General features: G+C 28.3%; 1 protein-coding gene across 1 annotated transcript; it reads right to left on the bottom strand.

Annotated features, from left to right (window-relative positions):
* Positions 1 to 616: 616 nt before the first annotated feature.
* LOC112734057 (uncharacterized) lies at positions 617 to 2,903 on the bottom strand. Its single transcript, XM_025783244.3, has 4 exons — positions 2,495 to 2,903; positions 2,104 to 2,376; positions 1,364 to 1,523; positions 617 to 848 (listed from the first exon to the last, which is right to left on the bottom strand). Exons 1-4 carry the CDS (start codon positions 2,735 to 2,737, stop codon positions 670 to 672), a joined length of 855 nt encoding a protein of 284 aa, XP_025639029.1. The 5' UTR covers positions 2,738 to 2,903; the 3' UTR covers positions 617 to 669.
* Positions 2,904 to 11,474: the final 8,571 nt, after the last annotated feature.

Raw genomic sequence — 11,474 nt, 5'->3', positions numbered from 1 at the left:
TAGTCGATTGATAGTGTTGTCATAGACACTTATGGGGGAAAAAATGAAGAAAAGCATATGCTAATAAATTTTAGATATTTGTTTTAGTGATCTCAAAAATAAATATGGCTTCAAAAAAAATAATGCAATAATGACAGACATCAATTATGTAAACATCACCCCCCCCCCAGAACTCAAAGCTATCAACTTTTTCTATTTTCATTTTACTATCCATTAGAAATTTTTAAATAAACTTGAATTATGATACAAAACATTAGTAAAACGAAAAATAAAATTGTTTATAAGATGATAAGTTTCAAATAAATACATTAAAAATAATTATTCTATCATTATTCGATAAAATAAAATAGTTTATATATAAGAGACTTAAAAAATTAAAATACTTAAATATGAAGGGAACTAGTCTTCAACTTGTCAATTACAATCCCTATTATCACAGCACTTTCATGGAACACATTTTACATATATTTGAAAAATTCTTATTATTTGATGTTTCCATGAAAGAGAGCTAAAAGGGAAGCAAATGCTTCTCTCCCTTTCTTTTTATCTGTCATTGTTATTTTTTGGTACATGCTTGAATCAATAAGTCAGGATTCAATGTCACAATGACAAATAGTGAAGAATGAAAAGAGTATGATTTTTTTATTTTTTCACATAAGAATCTTACATTCAAGGCCATTGTGTGAACTCAAACACTTTCATTAAGATCTCAAAACCAGTAGGAAGTTGAGATATAAAGAGAAGAACATTTAATGTATTGAATGTAATGTGAAGACTTCTGGCCAATTCACTCCCTTTCTGCATTGATGGAACTAGTGCTGCTGATAGTGCCCATAATACTGTGATAGCTGGTGGCCAAAAGAATGCAGCATAATCATTTTTCACACCAAAATAATAATATCGTAGAATGTTATACTTCTTTAAAAGATTTGTTTTCACATACTTGCTAAGTGTTTATACTTTATAGTAAATCTTTACTTTGTAAGCATGATTCATTTCAACACCAGCATTTTGATCTTTGAGATTGGACCCCTTCAGTTAATTTGGTCCCCCCATTACGAATCTGCTAATGTATCAAGCCACATGATATGCCATATGGTCAAAACACGTGACATGTTAGCAGTCAGCAGACTTGTAATGGCGGAACTAAAAAGGTCGATGCAGTGCAGCTACACCAACCAAAATGCTGCTATCGAAGAGTCTAAGGACTTAAATGAATCATTTTTATAAGATCAAAGTGAAGTACATAGTTAATCAATATGTTTAGAGAACTGAAAAAGTGACACACATAAAAAAATTGAATTTTCTTGTGATCTTCATCCTCTTAATTTTTCCATAATCAAATGTAAATTTAAGACTTTACCTGTTCCTGCAAACAGATGTGGACCTGGAAATAGCTTTCCCGTCCTAATCCATGTGTTTAACCCTCCACCAACAGCCTCAAGCACCCCAAATCCTAAGAGTATGGATCCTGCATTGTAGTGCCTATCCCTATAGGAGCCTTTAAGCAGCTCTTTCCTTTCCTGAATTTGAAAATCAAGCCAATAAGTTAGGTGATGACCATATGCCAAAATCAAGTATTCAGTAACGTAGGAGTAAATCAAGGTTTACATTTGTTATAGTTTCAACCCAACATGATGTAACTAATGAAACAATGCAAGATCTTAAACCTTGCACAAAGATCAACAAGTGTTCATGTTTTCGGCTAATGATAGATAAGACAAGGTACACCCCAAAATTTGGAAAAATATGTTAGTACATCAAATGAACCCGTTTAAGTCCCTAAAATTGTAAGCATAGATAATATTGTCCCTAACTTCAGGAATTTGCTGTTAAACCTTAGATTATGTTGTTGTAAGTTAAATTAGTGTATATCTCCTTGCAACACCAGCATCAACAACTAAATCTTTTCCTACAAGATGGGTTTGGTTACGTGGATTAAATAACACTATAGTGCCATGACATAGACCATAAATTGTTCCAAAATCCTCGTCAAATTGACTCTTTGCATTTTCAGTAAAAACAATCATAGTAGCATACCAAAATGAAATTCAGAATACAACAGAATAATAGCATAAAAAAAAAATTGTGCAAAGTTATCACCTCAGTGAGTTGCTGGATTTTGAGTTCAACAGATGATGATGGTGCTTCTGCTCCTTCCACTGGTTTCCCTTCTGGTGTAACAGGTGTAGGCTTCACTTGTTTCTTGAGCTCATTGATCTCTTCCTGAATAGTCCTCACGCGCCGCCACTGCCACCCCAAATACCCTGTCCACAATGTAAAGAAGAACAAAGAAATCATCACAATAGGATGTATCAGAGCAAATGTTCTTCCTTCCAATATCCCAAATTCTCCATCAACAGCAAGTGCAGCATCCTTGTCAAAATAGAAACACCCCATCAGAAAACAAAGATCAACAACTATAGTGACAAACCTAGACTGGATCATTATGCATACAGAAACAAGAATTGAAGGGCAGACCCTTATTCCTTGCCTTTTGTTCCAACAAGAATGGGAATGTGAGTGCTGTGAGTGTAAGTGGAACAGTTTTGAGAGCATTGCTGATGCTATGTTGTTCTAGAAATTGTGTTGGCTTTGGAGGATCTTTTGGGGTGTTCAATCTTGCTGAGATTGATGAGGGAAGTTGGTGAACTTTTGGGGTTGAAAATAATTGGTGTGGATTTTTGGGAAGAACTGAAAATTTCAAGAGGCTAAGTGTGGAAGCCATACTCAGCATCCCTAGTTTCAGGTTTGAGAGGACTTTGATCAAACAGGTGGAGGGGACACAGGAGAAACAAAAACAAGATGAGAATCTCAGAGGAAATGGGAAACTCCAAATAGTACAGAAGATAAGAGAAACTTGAGTTTAGATTGAGATTTAGATTAGATGTTGAATATTGCAACAATTTGTTGACTAAGATTGGTAATTCATATGTCATGGTCCCACACAACAACACACTTGGCAATGCCATGTATCACAAATTCAAAAGACAAAAGGCACATGTTTCATGTAGTTGGAACTAGGAGCAACTAGAACTAGAAACTATAAACGGTCAATTTCAATATTTTATAATATAATATGACTATTATTATATTATGTATTTTATTATATTATATAAAAATTTCTATTTTTTTTATAATATCACTCCAAATATAACTTTTTTTTGTGTATATATTTTCATAAATTTAAAGAAAAATAAGTGACATTATTAAAATAAGAATATTATATATCAATATTCATTGCGTATTATATACTATAAGTCTATAACTATCATTATTATTATTTTTTACTAACTATTTTATTCTGCTTTTATATTTTTAAATTGTTTTCTGCGACTATAAAGTAATTAAATTGTAGGGACTCAATTGAAAAAAAATATAGAGACCTAATAAAAAATTTAGTAAAACTATAGGGATCGACAAAATAATTAAATCATTAATAAATAGTGATGAAATGTGTTGTATTAAATATTAGAAAATACTAAAGATAAATACTTTCAGTAAAAAATTAAAGAGTCGTTGATTAGTGTTAGTCTAAATACAAAATAAATATAAAAAAATTATTTCTTACCTAATATTTTTATTAAACATAAATGTTACATATATATACTTTCTATTAATATATTTTGAATAGTTTTTAAATTAGTTACTTAAATTTCATACGTTAATTAGGTTAATATTTTAAATTTTAATTAAATTAAAGTGATCTCTAAAATTATCTAGCTTGTCCCATATTAGTTCCTTTTTTCTTTTGTTTTTGTGTTTTTTTTTTCAAATAATAGCCAATAGAATTCGGAATACCGGAGACTTCTCATTTGTTGAAAAATATTATACTTAACAAAAATAACGGTGACAAATATCAACATATTAATTAATTGATTTACAAGGCGCTATATTTAAATTGAGATTATGTCTTCTAGTATCATATTCTTATTCATGTTCTATCCATAGAATATAAATTAGATATTTGTAGTTAAAAAACATGTAAGTAATTTAATATTTAGATATTTTATATAAAAATATTTTTCTATCAATTATGTTTGATTATATAATATAAAAATATTTATTAATTATATTAAAATATCTTTTTTTAAATAAAAAGTTTAGAAAGTACGGATTGTATATTCTAAAAATAATTGTAATGTGTAATTGATCTATTTTTTTATTTTCATTTCTTAGTGTTATAGAATTTTTTTGTCCCTTTTCTCCAATTTTTTATAAATTTAATTTTAATTGTGTATCTGATTATTCGAACCGATTCAATCCAGATTTAATCGTTTGGTTCGATACAGGTATAATTACAAAAAGTGCATCAATCCAATTTAAACGGATCAATTTTAATCAATTCGACTTTTATTTGCATTCAAAATTCGACCCAATCTAACTCGATTATACTCCTCTAGTTAAGCCAATAATTTTTCTTATTATTTGCAAAGATTGACATTTGTTATTTTTTTTTTATCAAATATGTTTCATTATTTTTCTTCAAATAAAAAAATCTTTAAAATAGATAAAAAGGAGGAGGGATGAAGGGTGGGGTAGCTTTGCATAAACAAATATTTGTAAATTACTAATTTGCTCACTCATTCCAAACACCAATCAACATGCATGTTACTTAGCTTATGATGTTTTCTCCAACTTAATGACCTTCTGTAAATACATATTTTAATAACTTTTTGACTAATACATAGCCAACACTTATAGAAAGGAATAAAATATAACAATTTATATTTTCTAGGTATATGTTTTATATTAACCTATATTTTTAAATTTTGAGTAACTTAGAGTCCTAGTGTCGTTGCTAGATTAGTGTGTGTGAATATGTTTTCTATTCTCTAATTTTTATCCCTCTTAGATTATTACTGATCTTAGTATTAGAGTCTCATATATAGAAACCCAACTGTTTAGATCCATTTATTGAAAATCCACCGTCATCTTCCTTCGCACTAATCCAGCTTAAAATCCAGTACTTCCCCTTAATATTTAGTATATTGACTAACTGCTGTTAACAAGATAAAATGATTTACTTTTAAAAATTTCTAATTAAGTATTATTCTCTTTTGTTCCTGTTTCTAAGTTTAAGCTCTAGAATAAGTTCATACAATTACTTTCGCCCCCTAGGGCTTGAACATGAGAGGTGAAGTGACTTTGCCACTACCACCAAAATTAAAAGCGATAATGTTTAATAAAATTAAAGATAATAACATAGTATATGACTCAATGATGCACTGACATGGATATAGAACACGATACGATATAAGACATGCGAAATACGAATTTAAAATTTTTATAAGATACGAAAATACGACATATATATATAAAAATAAAGTATTTTTTAGATAAAGTATAATAAAATTTTAGTATTTTATTGATATTAATATAAATTAATTTTTTAATATTTTTAATATTTTTTAATTATATAAAATATTTAAAATATTTTTATTTTAATAATTAATAATATATACTATTTTTAAACTCATTTTAAGAATATATGTTAAAAATAAGGTTAGATACGCTGACACGTGATAGTATTTAAGTGTATCTAAACGTATCCGAAAAAGAATTTTTTATTTTTTATCAAGACAAGTTAAACACAAAAAATACGCATGTCGAAAGAGTGTCAATAAGTGTTGTATTTAAAATATGAGGAGTGCTAGGGGGGACAGCAACCTTTGTGATTTATAGCCATCAATGATGATTTTAATGGTGTGAGATTTCATCCAATGGCTCACTTTTCTTTGCTGGTTACATGCTGGCCAGAATTTAATAAAGTTACTGCCCTAGACTTTTCCTTAAAATATGTCTAACACGCAGGCACCATAAATTCGAAAAGTCTTAGTGCTTTATAGATATGACCCAAACATTCATCTTAAGGATAAGTATGATTTTGGTCCCTAACGTTGAGGGTTATAATCAAAATTGTCCTTATTGTTATTTTGGATTTAAAATCATCCTTAATGTTATATTTCATTTTAAAATCGTCCTTTCTAATAAATTTTTTTATTTTATTCCTAAATTATCCCTACTTTAATAAAAAAAATTATAAAATTTAAAAAGAATAAAAGAAAACGCGTTGGAAAGGGGTGCAGGAAAAGAGTATACGAAAGGGGAAGGGGGAACGGGGAGGGGGAAGGGGGGATGACGCCGGCGGCGAAGCTTAGAGCCGCCGCCAGGAAACCCAGCGCCAACCCAATACCCCCTTTTTCCCTAAACCGCTGGCACCCCACTTTCGAGTCCCACCTCCTAAATGCTCCCACTAGATCGGTGAATGGCTTCGATGCGGCAGCGGCGGGAGTGAATCGAGCTCTTCTACTGGTGGTGGTGGTGATGGAGGAGAGGGAGGAGGAGAAGTGGAAGAAGCCGGAGAAGAAGAGGAAGAAAATGAAGAGGAGCATGCATGTTTCTGCCGCCATGGAGAGAGAGGGATCCGAGGGTGGAGTGCGTCGCCGGTTTAGGGTACGCTCCGTCGCCGCCGCTGGTGATGGGTGGCCGAGGAGAGAGAGGGATCCGAGGGTGGAGTGCGTCGCCGATCCTCGCACGCTCCGTCGCCGCCGCTAGTGATGGGTGACCAAGCGCCGATGGTTCTGCATTTGCTTCTTCTGCTTTTTCTTCTGCTTCGGCTTCTGCATCTTCTTCTTCTGCATCTGTTTCTGCTTGAATTTCTGTTTTTGATTCTATGATTGTCTCTGCTTTTGTTTCTGTGACTATTTTTGTTTCTGATTTTGATTTGGTTGTTAAATTTATTGAATTTGAGTTGATTTGTTAAATTTCTGACTTCTAAATTTGTTGAATTTGTGTTGATTTTATTGATGTTTTTTTTTTTTTTTTTTTGTGATAGAAGTTAAAGTAGTGGTAGTGGTGATGGAGATAAAAGTGTTAATGGTGGTGGTAGAGGTTAAGGTATTGATGGTGGTGGAGGTAAAGATACTGATGGTAGTGGAGGGAATTTTTGTCCAAAAAAAATTAAAAGGACGATTTTAATACAAAAAACACGTTAATAATAATTTTAAATCCAAAATTACATTGAAGACGGTTTCAATTCTAACCCTCAACATTAGGACCAAAACAATACTTATCCCTTCGTCTTATTACAAATTAAACGCCAGACAAACCAAATTCATCATCTGTTATTATTGTACGTTAGAATATGCCAAATAAAAGATATACAAAAATTGCATTAGGTAGTTTGTGTTATCAAACACATAAATAGGACAAAATCATAGGTATTAAGCAGTCCGAAAAATTAAACATATAATTAAGGCAGGATACATACCTTGCCATTATGTTGAAGTCTTGATCATTGATAATTCTAATCCCATAAACAATTACAAGCAAACAATACTTCTGGTCAGAATGCTTATGTAGAATAAATTTGGGAATCCTTTTCTTGTTCTTTTAACCATTTTTCTTTAAAAAGAAAAAATAAAAATATTTCCTCCATTTGGATTTTGACCATACCTTTCTTCGTTCTTCTATATATTCAGGACTAGAGTATTTTACTATTTTCTCAGTTGAAAGATTCTTATGCTTGACTTAAGGTGATATAGAAAAGTATATATTAGCTTACACAAGTAGCAAAGAGTAGCTAACTAGTTATTAGAAAGAAAACCACCAAAGCATATGCTTACAAATTGGAGGATAATATATTTAATAACGAGATTTTTTTGTGTGAAAAAAAAGGCGAATAAAGAGTGAAAATTATAACTAAATCTTTTAAAAATATATATTATATATAATGTCTTTATTTTTTATTTTATAAAAACAATGTTCACTCTTCATTCAAAACCACTATTCGTTAATAGTATTATCCTTTAATAATTAGTTCGGTCAATATAAATAATTGTCCAAAAGTTGGAACAACCGGAAAATATATAGTCATTAGAAAGAATGAAACACATACAACACTAGAGTCAAATATAATTTTTGCCCCAATATATATCCTTGGCTCTTCGCTTATTTAATGGACCAACAAATTAATGAGTCAAACCATATGAAAATGATTCTCCTCCAAATATATATAAATTAAAGTAAACAAAAACTAAAAAAGAAAAATACTTTTTAGTTTTACACTTAAGATAAAACATTTTGACACTTGAATGATTTTAATTTGATAAAATAATCTTTAAATTGGAAAAAAAAAGACAAGTGTAGTTTCTTAGATATTAGAAAGTTTGACAAATATTATCAAAGTTTACTCTATATTTTAGGAGATTATGAATGTATTTTTTATTTTGAACTTTTTTTAATCAAAATTACAAATTTTTAAGTACCAAATGATAATTTATCTTTAATAATAATAATAATAATAATAATAATAATAATAATAATAATAGAAGTGGAGCTACATATATACTAAATCTAGCATAATTTGGATCCTCTAAAATAAAAATTTAAAAAATTGTAAATTAAAAAAGTGAACGATGACGAGAGAGAGAGATCGTTCAAAATTATTTGGACCAAGAGAGAGAGAGAGAGAGAGAGAGAGAGAGAGAGAGAGAGAGAGAGAGAGAGAGAGAGAGAGAGAGAGAGAGAGAGAGAGAGAGAGAGAGAGAGAGAGAGAGAGAGAGAGAGAGAGAGAGAGAGAGAGAGAGAGAGAGAGAGAGAGAGAGAGAGAGAGAGAGAGAGAGAGAGAGAGAGAGAGAGAGAGAGAGAGAGAGAGAGAGAGAGAGAGAGAGAGAGAGAGAGAGATTATTTGGACCAGGATCTCTTTTATGATGTTCAACTCTCAAAACGAAGAGTATTATGCTCTAGTTTAATTACTCAAAAGAGATTGTAATTTAATTTAGGGAGCAACGCATATGAGAAGGGAGCCACTCGTATGCTTAAAACGTTTTTTTTTTAAAGACGTTTTTTACTAATTAAAATCTAATCTATATAATCAATTAAATTGTGATATTTTTGTCAAAATTAAACTAAATAAATTAGTTTGACAAAAAATTTAGTAAATTAAATTTTAAACTGATCTAAATTAATATTTTTTTATAAAAAATAATTATAATATTTTTATTATAAAAAATACTAAAATATTTTTATTATATATTAATTTTAAAAATCTTAAATTCTAATTCTATGACAACATAAAAAAAAGAAAGGTTATGATTTAAATTTTATATATATATATATATATATATATATATAAAGTTATTTTCTATAACAGAGTATTATAGTCATTTTTATAAAAAAATATTAATTTAGATCGGTTTAAGATTTGGTTTATCGATTTTTCGATCAAATCTATTTGTTTAGTATAATTTTGACAAAAATAACATAATTTGATCGATTATATAAGTTAGATTTTAATCATTAAAAAATATCTTTAAAAAAAGACATATTAAATATCTTTATGGGAATACACTCTCTATATAATTAGGATCGGAACATACTTTATATTGTTAAATATTCATCAACTATTTGATTAGCTTATATTATTGGCCAGCAACATTTGATTAGCTTAATGTCGTAAACTTTGTCAAAAGCAGAAAAACAAATAAATAGAGAATATAGAACAAACAAAAAGTAGGTTGAAAATACAATATAGTCATGAACCGACTCATACGTTGGAATCTGATTTCATCACAAAAACAAATTATAAAAGATGAATTGAATGATCTAATTGAGGTTGAGGATAATCTGAAACGTCATTGATATAAAGATGAAATAAAAAGGGACCAATTAATTGAAAAGTTAGATGATGCATGAGAGCACATGCAAATGCGAAGCATTTAATTTGAGAAATTTTCAAATAAATAATTAAGCAGTGTCCAAAGAGTGATTTATCCCCATATAGTTCGAACTTTCGAATTAAATAATTTTCAAATGGAATTATAATCTCCATTTGGAATATACATATATAAAGTCCATGCATAACTTTACATCATGCATGCCAGTTAATGAGTTAATTATTAGCTAGTTGAGTTGCATCATTGTATATATAGACATATAGTAGACACTAAATACTGTTTTGAAGTATTTTATTTTAAAATTGCATTTCATACTAATTAATTTTTATTAATTAGTGATTATTTAAATTTTATTTTTTAAAAGAATGTAAAATTAATAATTATTAATTACAGTTGTTTAAAGTTGACGAATTAAGAGTTAGTTACCTATATTTTTTCTTTAAAAAATCACCAAATTGAAAACATTGAATTTTATACAAAAATAAAATATTCATTGCAATGGTAAGGTATATATGTATTTTGGAAAAAACTCAAAGAAAAACCAAAAAGTACATCAAATAAGAGAACATTATTGAAAAATTATAAATTAAACAAGACATGACAGAATAATTTTCCAAACCTAAATGGATTTAGAAATGATTATTCATATATAGTGGCATTTCCAAAACCTAAATGGATATATAGTATCAGATAATGAGATTATAGAATATTTTTTTTATTCTGGTCTTAATCTTTGCTCATCTACTACTCTATTAATTGATTGTTGATTACAAAACAATTTTATAGCAAAATCGTAACATTATTAAAGACTTCCTCGTAAGAAAATATTCCAAACTGCATATATTGCTTTTAACACGTTGTATAGAAATGAATTCTTCATGTGTGGAAGGTTTTCAAAGAGGTGACGATGAAATATATGAAAATATTAACATAAGGAAAGTTTACAAAGTCCGTTCAATATAATAGGGAGAATAGATTAATAAGGAAATTATTTCTTAATTAGAGAAATAATTGATAACATTGAATCACGATTTGTTTTGACGTTGAATACTAATGTTTTTTAATTTGTTTTTTCAATTAAGTTTACCGTGGACAAAGCAAGGTAATTATTTATTATTATGATCCAATAATTTAATATATATTAGTATTCAGATTTTGAAATATATCCATAAGGAGTTTCTTTCTTCTAATTTATAAGATTACCATCATACTTCATGTTACTTAAATATTAACAACTTTCATGCACTGTAAATATGTTCTTATTTCTTTCCTTTCTCTCTGTTAATTCAACTCCAATATATTTAGTTGTTCAAAAATACTTCATATACTAAATCATCTATTATATATTTGTATATATTTAATTTATTAATTATGTTAAATGTATATTAAAATTAATTACTAATATAAAATATATATTAAAATATAAAATACACGTTAATAATAAATTAAATTTTACAAATATTTATATACAAATACATAATATCTGATTTTAGTAATTAATTTTAATATACAAATAATAATTTTATTAATTTATACATATTTATTTGAATTTTTTTAATTACATAATAAATTATCAAAATAATTAAATCTATTATAATTGAATAATTAAATATGCAATAGACGAACCATTAAATTTATTTATAATAATAAAATAATTTTTATAAAATATTATATATATTTTTATGTGCAGTAACTTTATTGGTAACTAATTATTAATTTTTTATTAATCACATAATAAATGAATATCCCTTAATTTGGCATAGCCAAGCTAAGGAAAGAGTACCTAAAATTTCT

This window comes from Arachis hypogaea, chromosome 2 (genome assembly GCF_003086295.3).
Source record: "Arachis hypogaea cultivar Tifrunner chromosome 2, arahy.Tifrunner.gnm2.J5K5, whole genome shotgun sequence".
Lineage (NCBI taxonomy): Eukaryota > Viridiplantae > Streptophyta > Magnoliopsida > Fabales > Fabaceae > Arachis > Arachis hypogaea.
The sequence above is the reverse complement of the archived record's forward strand: the minus strand, read 5'-3'. Positions and strand labels throughout refer to the sequence as shown.

Bases quoted from the DNA above. Each gene is read 5' to 3' on its own strand.
- LOC112734057 (XM_025783244.3), bottom strand. From the start codon at position 2,737: ATGCTGAGTATGGCTTCCACACTTAGCCTCTTGAAATTTTCAGTTCTT. The intron at 2,377-2,494 runs GCAAGGAATAAG...TATTTTGACAAG, and splicing joins CATTCTTGTTGGAACAAAAG to GATGCTGCACTTGCTGTTGA. The intron at 849-1,363 runs GTAAAGTCTTAA...TTTGGCCACCAG, and splicing joins ACATCTGTTTGCAGGAACAG to CTATCACAGTATTATGGGCA.